This window comes from Vidua macroura, unplaced genomic scaffold (genome assembly GCF_024509145.1).
Source record: "Vidua macroura isolate BioBank_ID:100142 unplaced genomic scaffold, ASM2450914v1 whyUn_scaffold_208, whole genome shotgun sequence".
NCBI lineage: Eukaryota > Metazoa > Chordata > Aves > Passeriformes > Viduidae > Vidua > Vidua macroura.
The window spans coordinates 21,372-40,444 of NW_026530584.1; the positions used below are offsets into that span (position 1 = coordinate 21,372).

The 19,073-nt window shown below is 43.3% G+C and overlaps 2 pseudogenes and 12 gene segments (V, D, J or C); 7 read left to right on the plus strand and 7 right to left on the minus strand.

Moving 5' to 3' along the window:
• Nucleotides 1–6,940: 6,940 nt before the first annotated feature.
• Nucleotides 6,941–9,518, minus strand: LOC128802868 (Ig heavy chain V region 914-like). The segment is given in 3 exon segments: nt 6,941–7,008; nt 9,084–9,356; nt 9,509–9,518. Coding segments are annotated over 3 exon segments (351 nt in total).
• A 53-nt stretch (nt 9,519–9,571) lies between these two features.
• Nucleotides 9,572–10,015, plus strand: LOC128802869 (Ig heavy chain V region 6.96-like; the record flags this gene model as incomplete). The annotated part of the segment is given in 1 exon segment: nt 9,572–10,015. A coding segment is annotated over 1 exon segment (444 nt), but the record flags the coding sequence as incomplete, so codon positions are not given.
• Nucleotides 10,016–11,180: 1,165 nt separating this feature from the next.
• On the minus strand, nt 11,181–11,732 carry LOC128802870 (Ig heavy chain V region 914-like; annotated as a pseudogene).
• Nucleotides 11,733–11,785: 53 nt separating this feature from the next.
• On the plus strand, nt 11,786–12,231 carry LOC128802871 (Ig heavy chain V region 6.96-like; the record flags this gene model as incomplete). The annotated part of the segment is given in 1 exon segment: nt 11,786–12,231. A coding segment is annotated over 1 exon segment (446 nt), but the record flags the coding sequence as incomplete, so codon positions are not given.
• Nucleotides 12,232–12,281: 50 nt separating this feature from the next.
• LOC128802872 (immunoglobulin alpha-2 heavy chain-like) lies at nt 12,282–13,721 on the minus strand. The segment is given in 2 exon segments: nt 12,282–12,546; nt 13,417–13,721. Coding segments are annotated over 2 exon segments (570 nt in total).
• A 17-nt stretch (nt 13,722–13,738) lies between these two features.
• On the plus strand, nt 13,739–14,635 carry LOC128802874 (Ig heavy chain V region M511-like; the record flags this gene model as incomplete). The annotated part of the segment is given in 2 exon segments: nt 13,739–14,338; nt 14,576–14,635. Coding segments are annotated over 2 exon segments (660 nt in total), but the record flags the coding sequence as incomplete, so codon positions are not given.
• A 336-nt stretch (nt 14,636–14,971) lies between these two features.
• On the minus strand, nt 14,972–15,326 carry LOC128802875 (immunoglobulin heavy variable 3-21-like; the record flags this gene model as incomplete). The annotated part of the segment is given in 1 exon segment: nt 14,972–15,326. A coding segment is annotated over 1 exon segment (355 nt), but the record flags the coding sequence as incomplete, so codon positions are not given.
• Nucleotides 15,327–15,343: 17 nt separating this feature from the next.
• LOC128802876 (Ig heavy chain V region 6.96-like) lies at nt 15,344–15,697 on the plus strand (the record flags this gene model as incomplete). The annotated part of the segment is given in 1 exon segment: nt 15,344–15,697. A coding segment is annotated over 1 exon segment (354 nt), but the record flags the coding sequence as incomplete, so codon positions are not given.
• A 78-nt stretch (nt 15,698–15,775) lies between these two features.
• LOC128802877 (Ig heavy chain V region 914-like) lies at nt 15,776–16,247 on the minus strand (annotated as a pseudogene).
• A 69-nt stretch (nt 16,248–16,316) lies between these two features.
• LOC128802878 (Ig heavy chain V region 914-like) lies at nt 16,317–16,924 on the plus strand (the record flags this gene model as incomplete). The annotated part of the segment is given in 2 exon segments: nt 16,317–16,680; nt 16,815–16,924. Coding segments are annotated over 2 exon segments (474 nt in total), but the record flags the coding sequence as incomplete, so codon positions are not given.
• Nucleotides 16,925–16,995: 71 nt separating this feature from the next.
• Nucleotides 16,996–17,412, minus strand: LOC128802879 (immunoglobulin heavy variable 3-20-like). The segment is given in 2 exon segments: nt 16,996–17,022; nt 17,086–17,412. Coding segments are annotated over 2 exon segments (354 nt in total).
• Nucleotides 17,413–17,429: 17 nt separating this feature from the next.
• LOC128802880 (Ig heavy chain V region 914-like) lies at nt 17,430–17,831 on the plus strand (the record flags this gene model as incomplete). The annotated part of the segment is given in 1 exon segment: nt 17,430–17,831. A coding segment is annotated over 1 exon segment (402 nt), but the record flags the coding sequence as incomplete, so codon positions are not given.
• Nucleotides 17,832–18,018: 187 nt separating this feature from the next.
• On the minus strand, nt 18,019–18,637 carry LOC128802882 (immunoglobulin heavy variable 3-21-like). The segment is given in 2 exon segments: nt 18,019–18,137; nt 18,292–18,637. Coding segments are annotated over 2 exon segments (465 nt in total).
• A 17-nt stretch (nt 18,638–18,654) lies between these two features.
• On the plus strand, nt 18,655–19,004 carry LOC128802883 (Ig heavy chain V region 6.96-like; the record flags this gene model as incomplete). The annotated part of the segment is given in 1 exon segment: nt 18,655–19,004. A coding segment is annotated over 1 exon segment (350 nt), but the record flags the coding sequence as incomplete, so codon positions are not given.
• Between the last annotated feature and the right edge of the window lie 69 nt (nt 19,005–19,073).

The following is a 19,073-nucleotide window of genomic DNA, read 5'->3' on the forward strand; positions in this document are numbered from 1 at the left end:
TAACTTTAAAAATAAAAGAAATAAAAATAAAAAGCAATGAAAATAAATTTTAAACCATAAATTTATTTTTCAATAAAATTTCAATGAATATAAATTTATATATTTTAAAAATAAAAACCTTTAGATTTTATTTATTTGTATTTAATTTTAATTTTTACTTTATTTTATTTTATTTTATTTTATTTTATTTTATTTTATTTTATTTTATTTTACTTTACTTTATTTTATTTTATTTTATTTTATTTTATTTTATTTTATATTTTAAATTAAAATTTTAATTTATTTAACATTTAAATTTTATATGTTTAATTTTAATTTTAATTTTAATTGTTATTTTAATTTTATTTAATTTTACTTTTAATTTTATTTTTAATATTATTTTGATGTATTATACTTTATTAACTTTTAATTTTATTTATTAAACTTTTCCTCTTAATTCCGTTTCTTTTCCTTCCTTCAATTTCCTTTTATTACCTTAATTAATAAATCGCCTAATTTAAATAAAGCAATCTGTCAGTGTCAATTAATTACACTTCATTTGGTTAATTGTAATTTTTTATCATTTTAATTTCCTTGTCTTTTTAATTTGTCGTGAATGTATTTTTTAATTCGCCTTTAAGTAGGGTTAAATTAAAAATAAATTAAATATATAAAAATAAATATAAAATAATAAATAATAAAATACAGAATATAAAATAAATAAAAATAAGTAAAATAAAAAATACAATTAAATTAAATTTTAAATATAAATAAAATAAATGGAATGAAATGAAGTGAAATAAAATAAAAAATAAAATTAAAAAATAAAATATAAATTATAGAAATAATAATTAAATAATAACTTTTAATAAATAAAGTAAAAGAAAATAAAATAAAAATATAAGCGTATTTAATTCTTTTATTTTACTGTTTAATTTTATTATTTAATTCCATTAATTACAATGATTTAATTAATCACAATTATTTAATTCCATTAATTACAATGGTTTAATTATATTAATTACAATTATTTAATTCCATTTATTTCTATTAATTTCCTTAATTGTAATTATTTAATTCCATTAATCAAAATTATTTAATTAAATTAATGACAATTATTTAATTTCTTTAATTACAATTATTTAATTAAATTAATTACAAATAATTCCATTAACTACAATGATTTAATTCCATTTATTTCAATTAATTCCATTAATTGCAATTATTTAATTCCGTTAATTACAATATCAGCAATTTGAATAAAATATAAAAATTTGAATAAAATATAAAAATAAAAATTAAAGTAAAAGAAGCATAAGAATAAAAAGTAAAAAAAAATTAAAATAAGATGTAAAAATAAACATGAAAATTAAAATAAAATTTAAAAATTAAAAAGTAAAAATTAAAAGAAAGTAAAAGCAAAAATAAAAATAAATTAAATTTAACAATAAAAGTAAAATAAAACTAAATTTAACAATAAAATTAAATTTAAAATTAACAATAAAAACCGTTTAAAAATAAAAAGTAAATAAATTAAAATTGAAATTTAAAAATAAAATTAAATTTAAACTTAAATTACAAACAAAATTAAAAATAAAATTATAATTAAATTAAGATTCAGATTAAAATTAAAATTTTGAATATAAATAAAATTAAAGTAATATTAAAACTAAAATAACAGTTAACATTTCAAATAAAAATTAAAATAATATAATTAAAATAAAATTAGAATTAAAACATCAAATTTAAATAAAATAAAATAAAAATAAATTTTCCATTCAAAGTAAAATTAAAATTAAAAATAAAAATAATTTATAATTAATATCTGAAATTAATTTAATAAAAATCACAATTAAAATTAAAATTTAAAATTAAAAATTAAAAATGCAATTAAAGTTAAAAATTACAAATAGAGTTAATATTAAAATAAAAACAAAAATGCAAATAAAAAATTTGAAATGGACACAAGGTAAATTTAAAATTTAGAAATTAAAAATGAAATTAAAATGAAATTAAAATCAATTAAAACGAACCCTCTGGACTCTGCCGGCGCCGCCCTAGAAATTAAAATTGCAATTAAAATTCAAATAATAATAAATAAATTAAAATAAACTAATATTAGGGGCCTTAAGCGGCCCCAAAAAAAACCCAAATAAAATATAAATAAAATCAAATGTAATATTTTACTTAACGAAAATATTAATTAAAATTAAAATTAAGATTATTGAACATGAAAATTAAATCAAAACGAAAAATCAAATGAAGGTTAAAATTAAAAATGGAAATAAAAAATTGGAGTTAAAAATAAGAAAAAATGAAAATTAAAAAGTAAAAATGAAAAATGAAATTATAAATAAAATAAAATTAAATTAAAATCAAAATGAAAAATAAAAATGAAAATAAAAATAAAAATAAAAAATGAAATAAAATTAAAATTAAAAAAATTAAAATCAAAAATAAAAAAAAATGGAAAATAAAACTAAAAATTGAAATAAAACCAAAAATTAAAATTAATTTAATAATTGCAATTAAAATTAAAATTAAAAGTGAAATAAAAATAAGATTAATATAAAATTAAAAATGAAAATTAAAAACCGTACAATTAAAAGTTAAAATTAGAAAAAATTAAAAATAAGAGACATATTGAAATAAAAATAACAGAAAATTAAATTTATATGCAAAATTAAAATAAAATCAGAACGAAAAATAAAAATGAAAATAAAATTAAAAATAAAAAATAAAAATAAAAATAAATATTAAATTAAAATTTCAATTCGATTACATAAAAATTAAAATTAAAATTAAAATTAAAATTAAAATTAAAATTAAAAATTAAAAATAATAGTAAAAATTAACTTCAAATTTCAATTTCAATTTCAAACTAAATTTTATATAAAACTAAAATTAAAATTAAATCAAAATTAAAAATATAAAAATGAAATTAAAATTAAAAAAAATTTAAATCAAAATAAAAATAAAATTAAAATTAAATTGAAAATTAAAATTAAATATATAATTAAAATTAAATCAAAATTCAAAATTGAAAATAGAAATAAAATTAAATTTAAAATTAATAATTACAAATTAAAAATAACATTATATATCAAATTGAAATTAAAATTAAATCAAAATTCAAAATATAAATTAAAATTAAAATTAAAAATTAAAGTACAAATAAAAATAAAAATAAAAATTATACTAAAATTAAAATTAAAATTAAAATTGAAATTTAAAATTAAAATAAAATAAAAATGAAAATTGTATATATAATTAAAATTAAAATTAAAATTAAAATTAAATCAAAATAAAAATATATATTAAAATTAAAATTAAATCAAAATAAAAAATCTAAATTAAAAAATTAAATCAATATGAAAAATATAAATCAAAATAAAAATTAAAATTGAAATTAAAATTAAAATTATATATAGAATGAAAATTAAAATTAAATCAAAATAAAAAACATAAATTAAAAAATTAAATCAAAATAAAAAATATAAATCAAAATAAAAATTGAATCAAAATAAAAATTAAAATTGAAATTAAAATTAAAATTATATATATAATGAAATTTAAATCAAAATAAAAAATATAAATTAAAAAATTAAATCAAAATAAAAAATATAAATTAAAATTAAATCAAAATAAAAAGTATAAATTAAAATTAAATAAAAATAAAAAACATAAATTAAAATTAAATCAAAATAAAAAATCTAAATTAAAATTAAATCAAAATAAAAAACATAAATTAAAATTAATTCAAAATAAAAAGTATAAATTAAAATTAAATCAAAATAAAAAGTATAAATTAAAATTAAATCAAAATAAAAAACATAAATTAAAATTAAATCAAAATAAAAAATATAAATTAAAATTAAATCAAAATAAAAAATAAAAATTAAAATTAAATCAAAATAAAAAGTATAAATTAAAAAATTAAATCAAAATAAAAAGTATAAATTAAAATTAAATCAAAATAAAAAACATAAATTAAAATTAAAACAAAATTAAAAAAAACATAAATTAAAATTAAATCAAAATAAAAAACATAAAATTAAATCAAAATAAAAAGTATAAATTAAAAAATTAAATCAAAATAAAAAGTATAAATTAAAATTAAATCAAAATAAAAAAACATAAATTAAAATTAAATCAAAATAAAAAGTATAAATTAAAATTAAATCAAAACAAAAAGTATAAATTAAATTTAAATCAAAATAAAAAACATAAATTAAAATTAATTCAAAATAAAAAACATAAATTAAAATTAAATCAAAATAAAAAAACATAAATTAAAATTAAATCAAAATAAAAAGTATAAATTAAAAAATTAAATCAAAATAAAAAGTATAAATTAAAATTAAATCAAAATAAAAAACATAAATTAAAATTAATTCAAAATAAAAAATATAAATTAAAATTAATTCAAAATAAAAAAACATAAATTAAAATTAAATCAAAATAAAAAGTATAAATTAAAAAATTAAATCAAAATAAAAAGTATAAATTAAATTTAAATCAAAATAAAAAAAAAAACATAAATTAAAATTAAATCAAAATAAAAAAACATAAATTAAAATTAAATCAGAATAAAAAATATAAACTAAAATTAAATCAAAATAAAAAATATAAATTAAAATTAAATCAAAATAAAAAACATAAATTAAAATTAAATCAAAATAAAAAGTATAAATTAAAATTAAATCAAAATAAAAAAAACATAAATTACAATTAAATCAAAATAAAAAAACATAAATTAAAATTAAATCAAAATAAAAAATATAAATTAAAATTAAATCAAAACAAAAAATATAAATTAGAATTAAATCAAAACAAAAAGCATAAATTAAAATTAAATCAAAATAAAAAATATACATTAAAATTAAATCAAAATAAAAAAACATAAATTAAAATTAAATCAAAATAAAAAAAACATAAATTAAAATTAAATCAAAATAAAAAGTCTAAATTAAAAAATTAAATCAAAATAAAAAACATAAATTAAAATTAATTCAAAATAAAAAACATAAATTAAAATTAAATAAAATCAAAAAGTATAAATTAAAATTAAATCAAAATAAAAAAAACCATAAATTAAAATTAATTCAAAATAAAAAGTATAAATTAAAATTAAATCAAAATTAAATTCACCGCGTTGTGCAAAGGCTCCGAGTGAAATTCGATCGCGGCCGCTCCGCCCCTTCCCCTCCCGAGAGCCCCAAAAGCCCCAAAATCCGCGCGTTTGGCCCCAAATCCGGCCCCGCCTCCGCGCTGGGGCCCTCGCGGCACCCGCCGGGGGCTAATTAAGGGTTAATTAGCCGTGGTAATTAGCGCTAAACGCGGCACCCGCCGGGGGCTAATTAAGGGTTAATTAGCCGTGGTAATTAGCGCTAAACGCGGCGCCCGCCGGGGCCTCATTAAGGGTTAATTAGCCATGGTAATTAGCGCTAAACGCGGCACCCGCCGGGGGCTAATTAAGGGTTAATTAGCCATGGTAATTAGCGCTAAACGCCGCACCCGCCGGGGGCTAATTAAGGGTTAATTAGCGGTGGTAATTAGCGCTAAACGCGGCACCCGCCGGGGGCTAATTAAGGGTTAATTAGCCATGGTAATTAGCGCTAAACGCGGCACCCGCCGGGGGCTAATTAAGGGTTAATTAGCGGTGGTAATTAGCGCTAAACGCGGCACCCGCCGGGGCCTCATTAAGGGTTAATTAGCGGTGGTAATTAGCGCTAAACGCGGCACCCGCCGGGGGCTAGTTACGGGTTAATTAGCCGTGGTAATTAGCGCTAAACGCGGCACCTGCCGGGGCCTCATTAAGGGTTAATTAGCGGTGGTAATTAGCGCTAAACGCGGCACCCGCCGGGGCCTCATTAAGGGTTAATTAGCGGTGGTAATTAGCGCTAAACGCGGCACCCGCCGGGGCCTCATTAAGGGTTAATTAGCGGTGGTAATTAGCGCTAAACGCGGCACCCGCCGGGGCCTCATTAAGGGTTAATTAGCGGTGGTAATTAGCGCTAAACGCGGCACCTGCCGGGGTCTAATTAAGGGTTAATTAGCCGTGGTAATTAGCGCTAAAACGGGATTGAAACCACGAAAAAAGTCAATTTTTGGTTTTTTTTTTTTTTTGCGAGTGGTTAGAATCGGTTTCGATAATAAATGAGTGTGGTCATAATTATCTGTGACTATTATTATTATTATTATTATTATTATTATTATTATTGATATTATTGATATTATTAATTATTTTTATTATTTTTGTTATTATAATCATTATTAATAATATATATTATTAATATAATATTGTAATAGTAATAACAATAATGATAATAATAATATAATTATTATAATAAATAATAATTTTATTGTTATATTTATATTTTTTATAATAAATTATATAAATAGGTGTTAAAATAATAAATTTTTATTATTGAATGTAATAATCTTATAATTATTTATTATTGTTATATTTATATTTCTTACCATTATAATTTAGTAAATAACTGTGATAATCATAATAAGTTATTTTATTGAAGGCAACAATAATATCATCATTCTTTATTCGTGTCATGTTTATTATAATTATAATTTTAATAAATGTGTAATAATAATCATAAGTTATCATTCTTTAATGTAATAATAATATTATAAATATTTATGGTTGTTATATTTATATTTATTATAATTATATTTTTAATAAATAAGTGTAAAAACAATCATAAGTTATCATTCTTTAATGTAGTAATAATATTATAAATATTTATTGCTGTTATATTTATATTTATTTTAGTTATTATTATATATTATATATTATATTATATTATATTATATTATATTATATTATATTATATTATATTATATTATAATATTATATTATATTATATTATATTATATTATATTATATTATATTATATTATATTATATTATATATTATAATTTTAATAAATAAGTGTGCTAATCATCATAAATCATTATTATTGAATGTAACAGCAATATAATAATAATAACTTTTACTACATTTATAAATAACTGCAATAATTATCATTATTATTATTATTATACGTAACGACCGCACCATAATAATTTTTAATTACATTCATTATTTCTGTAATAAACCACGTTAATAATGATTTGCTAATTCCACGTTCAAATAAAAATTATTAAATAAATAACTTTACGTTTAAACAATCATCGTGAATTAAATAGTAAATATTCATGAATCAAATATTTAATATTAAATATTAATTATGAATTAAATAAACGACGGCGCCGGGAAAAATTTTATTGAATCGCTCGAGATTTGGGGTTGAGAGTCGGGATCTGGGGCTGGGAGTTGAGATTTTGGGTTGAGACTTGAGATTTGGGGACAAGAATTGAAATTTTGGGGCCGAGAGTTCAGATTTGGGGCCAAGAATTGAAATTTTGGGGCTGAGATTTGAGATTTGGGGCTGGGAGTTGAATTTTCGGGACAAGAATGGAAATTTTGGGACCAAGAGTTGAGATTTTGCGCTGAGAGTTGGGATTTGGGGCCGAGAGTTGAGATTTTGGGCTGAGACTTGAGATTTGGGGACAAGAATTGAAATTTTGGGGCCAAGAGTTGAGATTTGGGGCTCAAAATTGAGATTTGGAGCCCAGAGTTGAGATTTGGGGCCAAGAATTCAAATTTTGGGGCCATGAGTTGAGATTTGGGGCCGAGATTTGAGATTTGGGGCTGGGAGTTGAATTTTCGGGACAAGAATTGAAATTTTGGGGCCAAGAGTTGAGATTTGGGGAGAAGAGTTGAGATTTGGGGACAAGAGTTGAGATTTGGGGACAAGAGTTGAGATTTGGGGCTGGGAGTTGAGATTTGGGGCCAAGAATTGAGATTTGGGACCGAGATTTGAGATTTGGGGCTCAGAGTTGAAATTTTGGGACCAAGAGTTGAGATTTGGGGCTGAGAATTGAAATTTTGGGGCCGAGAGTTGCGATTTGGGGCCGATAGTTGAGATTTGGGTACAAGGACTGAAATTTTGGGACCAAGAGTTGAGATTTGGGGTCGAGAGTTGAGATTTGGGGCTGGGAGTTGGGATTTGGGGACAAGAATTGAAATTTTGGGGCCAAGAGTTGAGATTTGGGGCCAAAAATTGAGATTTGGGCTTGAGAGTTGAGATTTGGGTACAAGGATTGAAATTTTGGGACCAAGAGTTGAGATTTGGGGCCAAGAGTTGAGATTTGGGGACAAGAATTGAAATTTCGGGCTCAAAGTTGAGATTTGGGGCCGAGACTTAAGATTTGGGGGCGATAGTTGGGATTTGGGGCCGAGAGTTGAGATTTGGGGCCGAGAGTTGAGATTTGGAGACAGGAATTGAAATTTTGGGACCAAGAGTTGAGATCTGGGGCTGAGAGTTGGGATTTGGGGCCAAGAATTGAGATTTGGGACCGAGATTTGAGATTTGGGGCTCAGAGTTGAAATTTTGGGACCAAGAGTTGAGATTTGGGGCTGGGAGTTGGGATTTGGAGCCAAGAGTTGAGATTTGGGGCTGAGAATTGAAATTTTGGGGCCGAGACTTGAGATTTGGGGCCGATAGTTGAGATTTGGGTACAAGGATTGAAATTTTGGGACCAAGAGTTGAGATTTGGGGCCAAGAGTTGAGATTTGGGGCCAGAGTTGAGATTTGGGGTCGAGAGTTGAGATTTGGGGCTGGGAGTTGGGATTTGGGGCTGAGAATTGAAATTTTGGGGCCGAGACTTGAGATTTGGGGCCAGAGTTGAGATTTGGGGCTGGGAGTTGGGATTTGGGGACAAGAATTGAAATTTTGGGGCCGAGACTTGAGATTTGGGGCCAGAGTTGAGATTTGGGGCCGAGAGTTGAGATTTGGGTACAAGGATTGAAATTTTGGGACCAAGAGTTGAGATTTGTGGCCGAGAGTTGAGATTTGGGGACAAGAATTGAAATTTCGGGCTCAAAGTTGAGATTTGGGGCCGGCGGTTGGGATTTGGGGGAGGGATCAGAGAATTCCGGCACTTTTGGGCACCCAGCGCCCCGGGGGCTCGGGCGACAAGAGCAGCAGCACCAGCATTGGCACCCCAACCAGCAGCAGCAGCTTTGGCACAGAAACAGGAGCCGGAATCCTCGTCCTTGAGGCCGTTCATGGTCAGCGTCACCGAGCTCTGCCCGTTGTCCCTGGAGATCGTCGCCCGGCCCTTCACCGACGGCGCGTAGCCGGTCCAACCACCACTGCTGATCCCTGCGACCCACTCCAGCGCCTGCCCGGGTCTCTGGCGCACCCAGTACATTTCGTAGCTCCCGAAATCGAACCCCGAGGCGCCGCAGAGGAGGCGCAGGGACCCCCCGGGGGGCTGGAGGTCCCCCCCGGACTCCAGCCGGGTCACGGCCGCTCCCCCATCCCCAACCCCTCACCCTTTTTTTCCCCAGACTCCCCTGGTTTTGTCCCAAATCTCCACCAGAGGTTTCCAGTGTCTCAAAGCGCCTCAAGCCCTGCAATTAACCCCGATCCACTCATTAATTAATTGCACACCTCGGTGTCACGCTTCTCCATGGATTGCCCAATTAACAGCCAATTAACGACCCCTGAGACCCTCCAGGACCCAACCCCGGCTCATCCCGGCCGTGGCCTTGAGCTCCGTCCCCGCGGGGCTCCGGGCGGCCGTGACCCTGCTGGAGTCCGGGGGGGACCTCCAGCCCCCCGGGGGGTCCCTGCGCCTCCTCTGCCGCGCCTCGGGGTTCGATTTTGGTGGTTTCACCATGTACTGGATCCGCCAGAGACCCGGCTACGGCCTGGAGTGGCTCGTGGGGATCCAATTCAACGGTGCCAGTGCTTGGTACGCGCCGTCGGTGAAGGGCCGGGCGACGATCTCCAGGGACAACGGGCAGAGCTCGGTGACGCTGACCATGAACGGCCTCAAGGACGAGGATTCCGGCTCCTATTTCTGTGCCAAATCTGCGTATCTTGGAGCTGGTGCAAATATTGGCGGTCCTTTTGGCCCCGCCCCCATCGCTCTGTCCCAAAATCATCCCCCAAACCCCAACCCCTGACCCCACTCCTGACCCTTTGCCCCAGCCCTGGCCTGGCCCTGCCCCCAGTGTCACCTCTGGGCCATGCCCAGCGCCCTCGGCCCCCAGATTTTATTGAATCGCTCAAGATTTGGGCCAAGGGTCGGGCGAGGGGCCAAGAATTCCAATTTTGGGCCGAAATTCCCGGTGTGAGGCCCGCGGGGCAGATTTGGGGCACGGCTGTGACTCGGCGCCGGCAGCGGAAATTTGGGGCCGAACCGGACGAGTCTGGGGGCGCTGGTTGGGATTGGGGGGACGAGGCCGAGCTCAGGGTGAAACCGGGCCTGGTTTGGGGGCAAAAGATGAGATTTGGGGCTGAGAGTTGAGATTTGGGGACAAGAGTTGAGATTTGGGGCTGAGAGTTGGGATTCAGGGACAAGAATTGAAATTTTGGGGCTGAGAGTTGAGATTTGGAGACAAGAGTTGAGATTTGGGGACAAGAATTGAGATCTGTGGCCAAGAGTTGAGATTTGAGGACAAAAATTGAAATTTTGGGGCCGAGAGTTGAGATTTGGAACCAAGAGTTGAGATTTGGGGCCAGGAGTTGAGACTTGGGGCCAAGAATTCAAATTTTGGGGCCGAGAGTTGAGATTTGGGACTGAGATTTGAGATTTGGGGCTGGGAGTTGAATTTTCGGGACAAGAATTGAAATTTTGGGGCCAAGAGTTGAGATTTTGGGCTGAGAGTTGAGATTTGGGGCGGAGAGTTGAGATTTGGGGCTGAGAGTTGGGATTCAGGGACAAGAATTGAAAGTTTGGGGCTGAGAGTTGGGATTTGGGGCCAGAGTTGAGATTTGGGGCCGAGAGTTGAGATTTGGGGCCGAGAGTTGAGATTTGGGGCCGAGAGTTGAGATTTGGGGCCGAGAGTTGAGATTTGGGGCCGAGAGTTGGGATTTTGGGCTGGGAGTTGGGATTTGGGGCCAAGAATTCAAATTCTGGGGCCAAGAGTTGAGATTTGGGGACAAGAGTTGAGATTTGGGGCCAAAAATTGAGATTTGGGCTTGAGAGCTGAGATTTGGGTACAAGGATTGAAATTTTGGGACCAAGAGTTGAGATTTGGGGCCAAGAGTTGAGATTTGGGGACAAGAATTGAAATTTCGGGCTCAAAGTTGAGATTTGGGGCCGGCGGTTGGGATTTGGGGGAGGGATCAGAGAATTCCGGCACTTTTGGGCACCCAGCGCCCCGGGGGCTCGGGCGACAAGAGCAGCAGCACCAGCATTGGCACCCCAACCATAAGCAGCAGCTTTGGCACAGAAACAGGAGCCGGAATCCTCGTCCTTGAGGCCGTTCATGGTCAGCGTCACCGAGCTCTGCCCGTTGGCCCTGGAGATCCTCGCCCGGCCCTTCACCGACGGCGCGTAGCCGGTCCAACCACCACTGCTGATCCCCGCGAGCCACTCCAGCCCCTGCCCGGGTCTCTGGCGGATCCAGAACATGTCGTGATTCCCGAAAGTGAACCCCGAGGCGCGGCAGAGGAGGCGCAGGGACCCCCCGGGGGGCTGGAGGTCCCCCCCGGACTCCAGCAGGGTCACGGCCACTCCCCCATCCCCAACCCCTCACCCTTTTTTTCCCCAGACTCCCCTGGTTTTGTCCCAAATCTCCACCAGAGGTTTCCAGGGTCTCAAAGCGCCTCAAGCCCTGCAATTAACCCCGATCCACTCATTAATTAATTGCACACCTCGGTGTCACGCTTCTCCATGGATTGCCCAATTAACAGCCAATTAACGACCCCTGAGACCCTCCAGGACCCAACCCCGGCTCATCCCGGCCGTGGCCTCGAGCTCCGTCCCCGCGGGGCTCCGGGCGGCCGTGACCCTGCTGGAGTCCGGGGGGGACCTCCAGCCCCCCGGGGGGGTCCCTGCGCCTCCTCTGCCGCGCCTCGGGGTTCGATTTTGGTGGTTTCACCATGTACTGGATCCGCCAGAGACCCGGCTACGGCCTGGAGTGGCTCGCGGGGATCCAATTCAACGGTGCCAGTGCTTGGTACGCGCCGTCGGTCGAGGGGCCGGGCGACGATCTCCAGGGACAACGGGCAGAGCTCGGTGACGCTGGCCATGAACGGCCTCAAGGACGAGGATTCCGGCTCCTATTTCTGCGCCAAATCTGCGTATCTTGGAGCTGGTGCAAATATTGGCGGTCCTTTTGGCCCCGCCCCCATCGCTCTGTCCCAAAATCATCCCCCAAACCCCAACCCCTGACCCCACTCCTGACCCTTTGCCCCAGCCCTGGCCTGGCTCTGCCCCCAGTGTCACCTCTGGGCCACGCCCAGCGCCCTCGGCCCCCAGATTTTATTGAATCGCTCAAGATTTGGGCCCAAGGCTCGGGCGAGGGGCCAAGAATTCCAATTTTGGGCCGAAATTCCCGGTGTGAGGCCCGCGGGGCAGATTTGGGGCACGGCTGTGACTCGGCGCCGGCAGCGGAAATTTGGGGCCGAACCGGACGAGTCTGGGGGCGCTGGTTGGGATTGGGGGGACGAGGCCGAGCTCAGGGTGAAACTGGGCCTGGTTTGGGGGCAAAAGATGAGATTTGGGGCCCAGAGTTGGGATTTGGGACAAGAGTTGAGATTTGGGGCTGAGAGTTGAGATTTGGGGCCGAGAGTTCAGATTTGGGGAGAAGAGTTGAGATTTGGGGCTGGGAGTTGAGATTTGGGGCCGAGAGTTCAGATTTGGGGAGAAGAGTTGAGATTTGGGGCTGGGAGTTGAAATTTTGGGACAAGAATTGAAATTTTGGGACCAAGAGTTGAGATTTTGGGGCCGAGAGTTGAGATTTGGGGCTGAGAGTTGGGATTTGCAGATGAGAGCTGAGATTTGGGGACAAGAATTGAAATTTTGGGGCCAAGACTTGAGATTTGGGGCCGAGAGTTGAGATTTGGGACTGAGATTTGAGATTTGGGGCTGGGAGTTGAATTTTCGGGACAAGAATTGAAATTTTGGGGCCAAGAGTTGAGATTTGGGGCTGAGAGTTGAAATTTGGGGCGGAGAGTTGAGATTTGGGGCTGAGAGTTGGGATTCAGGGACAAGAATTGAAAGTTTGGGGCTCAGAGTTGGGATTTGGGGCCAGAGTTGAGATTTGGGGCCGAGAGTTGAGATTTGGGGCCGAGAGTTGGGATTTTGGGCTGGGAGTTGGGATTTGGGGCCAAGAATTCAAATTTTGGGGCCAAGAGTTGAGATTTGGGGACAAGAATTGAAATTTTGGGGACGAGAGTTGAGATTTTGGGCACAAGGATTGAAATTTTGGGACCAAGAGTTGAGATCTGTGGCCGAGAGTTGAGATTTGGGGTAGAGAGTTGAGATTTGGCACTCCAAAAACCAGCACGGGCACCACAAAAACCAGCATGGGCACCCCAACCACCAGCACCAGCACCCCAAAAACCAGCAGCACCAGCAGCTTTGGCACAGAAATAGGAGCCGGAATCCTCGTCCTTGAGGCCGTTCATGGTCAGCGTCACCGAGCTCTGCCCGTTGTCCCTGGAGATCGTCGCCCGGCCCTTCACCGACGGCGCGTATCTGGTGTCGTCACCATCGCTGTTGATCCCCGCGACGTATTCCAGCCCCTGCCCGGGTCTCTGGCGGATCCATTGCATGGCGAAACTGCCGAAAGTGAACCCCGAGGCGCGGCAGAGGAGGCGCAGGGACCCCCCGGGGGGCTGGAGGTCGATGATTTGGGTGGATTTTGGAGCCTCTCCCATCCCCACGTCCCCTCTGTCCCGCGGGGCTCCGGGCGGCCGTGACCCTGCTGGAGTCCGGGGGGGACCTCCAGCCCCCCGGGGGGTCCCTGCGCCTCCTCTGCCGCGCCTCGGGGTTCACTTTCGGGAATTATGGAATGTTCTGGATCCGCCAGAGACCCGGGCAGGGGCTGGAATACGTCGCGAGTATCAACAACGGTGGTGGCAGCACCTACTACGCGCCGTCGGTGAAGGGCCGGGCGACGATCTCCAGGGACAACGGGCAGAGCTCGGTGACGCTGACCATGAACGGCCTCAAGGACGAGGATTCCGGCTCCTATTTCTGTGCCAAGGATGCTGCTGCTGGTTTTTGGGGTGCTGGTGCTGGTGGTTGGGGTGCCCATGCTGGTTTTTGTGGTGCCCATGCCGGTTTTTGGAGTGCTGGTCCTGGTGGATTTGGGGTGCCCATGCTGGTTATTGGGGTGCTGGTGCTGGTGGTTGGTGTGCCCGTGCTGGTTTTTGTGGTGCCCATGCTGGTTTTTGGAGTGCCCGTGCCGGTTTTTGGGGTGCCCATGCTGGTTTTTGGGGTGCCCATGCTGGTTTTTGGAGTGCCCGTGCCGGTTTTTGGGGTGCCCATGCTGGTTTTTGGGGTGCCCATGCTGGTTTTTGGGGTGCCCATGCTGGTTTCGGGGTGCCCGTGCTGGTTTTTGTGGTGCCCATGCTGGTTATTGGGGTGCCCATGCTGGTTTTTGGGGTGCCCATGCTGGTTTTTGGGGTGCCCGTGCTGGTTTTTGTGGTGCCCGTGCCGGTTTTTGGGGTGCCCGTGCACCCCGAGGGGCTCTCACGGCGCCCCTCGACCTCCCCCACCTGCCGGCCAGGCACTGCCGGCCTTGGCCAGGGACCGACCCGGCGGCGCCGGCGCGGGACGGCTCCGCTGAGCCCCCGCGGGCGGCGGGGAATCCACGCGGGCCGCGCCCTCGAGGATCTCCCCTCTCCGTGGGGCGCCTGGAATCCCCTTTCCCCTCTTTTCCTGCCCGCCCTCGGTTTCCTTTCCTGCCCCCTCGGCCGTGGAGGCGCCTTCGGGGCGACCGAAGCGACGGCGCCGCGGCCGTTTCGGCGTTTCGGGGTCGGGGAGCGGAACGCCGCGGCCGCCCCGCCAGCGGACGGCGACACAGTCCAAGGTTGGGGTGAATGGCCAAGGGTTGGGTTGGGGTCTGGGGTCTGGGGAAGGGTCTGGGGACAGGGGGGACACAAAGGTGGGGGTGGGGACACCACCGCGCCTTCAAGATAACCAGCAGCAAAACCACGACCAGCACCAGCACCGGAGGATTTGGCACAGAAATAGGAGCCGGAATCCTCGTCCTTGAGGCCGTTCATGGTCAGCGTCACCGAGCTCTGCCCGTTGTCCCTGGAGATCGTCGCCCGGCCCTTCACCGACGGCGCGTACGCGGTGTAAGCACCATTGCTGTTGATCCCCGCGAGCCACTCCAGCCCCTGCCCGGGTCTCTGGCGCACCCAGTCCATTTCGTAGCTCCCGAAAGTGAACCCCGAGGCGCGGCAGAGGAGGCGCAGGGACCCCCCGGGGGGCTGGAGGTCGATGATTTGGGTGGATTTTGGAGCCTCTCCCATCCCCACGTCCCCTCTGTCCCGCGGGGCTCCGGGCGGCCGTGACCCTGCTGGAGTCCGGGGGGGACCTCCAGCCCCCCGGGGGGTCCCTGCGCCTCCTCTGCCGCGCCTCGGGGTTCACTTTCGGCAGTTTTTACATGTACTGGGTGCGCCAGAGACCCGGGCAGGCGCTGGAGTGGCTCGCAGGGATCAGCTATGGTGGTGGCAGCACCGCGTACGCGCCGTCGGTGAAGGGCCGGGTGACGATCTCCAGGGACAACGGGCAGAGCTCGGTGACGCTGACCATGAACGGCCTCAAGGACGAGGATTCCGGCTCCTATTTCTGTGCCAAAACCACGGTCACTGGTAACGTTAACCCTGCTGATGATTTTGGCGCTGTCCCCACCTCTGTGTCCCCAGCTGTCCCCAAAGCCCTTCCCCCAAGCGAGGTGGGGCCAAGGGGAGATTTGGGGTCAGGAGTTGTGGGTTGGGCTCCGCGGGTGAGAGCTGGGGCCGGGCTGGGGGCAGTGGCCAAGGGCTGGGGCTGGGCTGGGGGTCTGGGGAAGGGTCTGGGGAAGGGTCTGGGGTCTGGGGAAGGGTCTGGGGTCTGGGGATGAGGGGGACACAAAGGTGGGGCTGGGGACACCACCGGCATGGTCACTATAACCAGCACCATAAGCACCACCAGTGTTGGGAGATTTCACACAGAAATAGGAGCCGGAATGCTCGTCCTTGAGGCCGTTCATGGTCAGCGTCACCGAGCTCTGCCCGTTGTCCCTGGAGATCGTCGCCCGGGCCCTTCACCGACGGCGCGTAGCCGGTCCAACCACCACTGTTGATCCCCGCGAGCCACTCCAGCGCCTGCCCAGGTCTCTGTCTCATCCAGCCCATCCCAAAACTGCCGAAAGTGAACCCCGAGGCGCGGCAGAGGAGGCGCAGGGGACCCCCCGGGGGGCTGGAGATCGATGATTTGGGTGGATTTTGGAGCCTCTCCCATCCCCACGTCCCCTCTGTCCCGCGGGGCTCCGGGCGGCCGTGACCCTGCTGGAGTCCGGGGGGGACCTCCAGCCCCCCGGGGGGTCCCTGCGCCTCCTCTGCCGCGCCTCGGGGTTCACTTTCGGCAGTTTCGGCATGTACTGGGTGCGCCAGAGACCCGGGCAGGCGCTGGAATTCGTCGCGGGGATCTACAGCAATGGTGCCAGCACCTGGTACGCGCCGTCGGTGAAGGGCCGGGCGACGATCTCCAGGGACAACGGGCAGAGCTCGGTGACGCTGACCATGAACGGCCTCAAGGACGAGGATTCCGGCTCCTATTTCTGTGCCAAGGATGCTGCTGCTGGTTGTTGTGGTGCTGCTGAGTATGGTGACGATGCCAGTGGTATCCCCACCCCCACCTTTGTGTCCCCCCCGTCCCCACACCCCAGACCCTTCCCCATCCCCAGACCCTTCCCCAGACCCCAGACCCTTCCCCAGACCCCCAGCCCAGCCCCAGCCCTTGACCACTGCCCCCAGCCTGGCCCCAGCTCTCACCTGTGGAGTCCAACCCACAACTCCTGACCCCAAATCTCCCCTTTGTCCCCCAAAACTTCGCCCAAAACGGCCCCGAGCGGGCCCCGGGCTGAGCTTTGGGGCCGGGAGCTGAGAATTTGGGGCAGAGGCAGGGCAGGGTTGGGACACGGGGTCAGGAGTGGGGTCAGGGGCTGAGGCTGGGGGGAAGGGGCTGGGGATTGGGGACTGGGGGGGACACGGAGATGGGGATGGGGGTAAAATCATTAGCACCGGCATCATCACGCCAAAAACCAGCAGCAGCAGCTTTGGCGCAGAAACAGGAGCCGGAATCCTCGTCCTTGAGGCCGTTCATGGTCAGCGTCACCGAGCTCTGCCCGTTGTCCCTGGAGATCGTCGCCCGGCCCTTCACCGACGGCGCGTACACGGTGCTGCCATCACTCCAGATCCCCGCGACGAATTCCAGCCCCTGCCCGGATCTCTGGCGGATCCAGAGCATTCCATAATTCCCGAAAGTGAACCCCGAGGCGCGGCAGAGGAGGCGCAGGGACCCCCCGGGGGGCTGGAGATCGATGATTTGGGTGGATTTTGGAGCCTCTCCCATCCCCACGTCCCCTCTGTCCCGCGGGGCTCCGGGCGGCCGTGACCCTGCTGGAGTCCGGGGGGGACCTCCAGCCCCCCGGGGGGTCCCTGCGCCTCCTCTGCCGCGCCTCCGGCTTCGATTTCGGCAGTTTCGGCATGTACTGGGTGCGCCAGAGGCCCGGGCAGGCGCTGGAGTGGGTCGCAGATATCAACACCGGTGGCAGCCCCTGGTACGCGCCGTCGGTCGAGGGCCGGGCGACGATCTCCAGGGCCAACGGGCAGAGCTCGGTGACGCTGACCATGAACGGCCTCAAGGACGAGGATTCCGGCTCCTATTTCTGTGCCAAATCCGTTGATGCCAATGCTTACGCTGATGGTTCCCCGTTGTCCTTTTGGCCCTGTCCCCGTGTCCCAGACCCTTCCCCCAGACCCCACCCCTGACCCCGTCCCTGTCCCCCTGTCCCGGCTCTGGGCTGGTTCCGCCCCAAATCTCCCCAGTTTTCCCCCAAATTCCCAACTCCCAGCCCCACATTTTCACCGTTTTTTTGGGAATTTTTGGGGCAAAAAGCTGCCCGCGGCCCAGGTTTGGTGCCGGGGGTGCAGATTTGGGGCTGCCCCAGAGGGATTTTCAGGCTGCCGCTGGAACGGAGCGGAAATCTGGGGTGAAAGGCTGAGATTTGGGGGACGGCTCTGGGCAAACGCCCCCAGGGCGACGGGGAGGCCGAGATTTGGGGGAAATGGGCAAAACTGGGGGGAAAGCCGAGAGTTGGGGCGGCAAGAGCGGAGTTTGGGGGAAAACGGGGAAGATTTGAGGAGAAAGGGCCGGGATTTGGGGGAAGGATGGGAGAATTCCGGGACATTTGGGAACAGACGGTCACGGGCTCGGCACCGCGGCCGCCACCGACACCAAAAGCACAGGCAGGAGGATTGCAGCCACTGTGAGCAGATTTGGCACAGAAATAGGAGCCGGAATCCTCGTCCTTGAGGCCGTTCATGGTCAGCGTCACCGAGCTCTGCCCGTTGTCCCTGGAGATCGTCGCCCGGCCCTTCACCGACGGCGCGTATTCAGTGTAAGCACCATTGCTGCTGATCCCCGCGACGTATTCCAGCCCCTGCCCGGGTCTCTGGCGCATCCAGCCCATCCCAAAACTGCCAAAAGTGAACCCCGAGGTGCGGCAGAGGAGGCGCAGGGACCCCCCGGGGGGCTGGAGATCGATGATTTGGGTGGATTTTGGAGCCTCTCCCATCCCCACGTCCCCTCTGTCCCGCGGGGCTCCGGGCGGCCGTGACCCTGCTGGAGTCCGGGGGGGACCTCCAGCCCCCCGGGGGGTCCCTGCGCCTCCTCTGCCGCACCTCGGGGTTCACTTTCGGGAGTCACGACATGTTCTGGATCCGCCAGAGACCCGGGCAGGGGCTGGAGTTCGTTGCCCACATCAGCAACACCGGCGGCACGACCATCTACGCTGATCCGGTGCGGGGCCGGTTCGGGATCTCCCGGGACAACGGGCAGAGCTCGGTGACGCTGACCATGAACGGCCTCAAGGACGAGGATTCCGGCTCCTATTTCTGTGCCAGGCGTTTCAATTTTTGGGGCGCTGCCGCTGTTTTTGGTGACGCCGCCGGCGGTGTCCCCACCTGTCCCCATCGTGGTCACAAAATGCCTCCGGTCCCCCAGCAATCCTT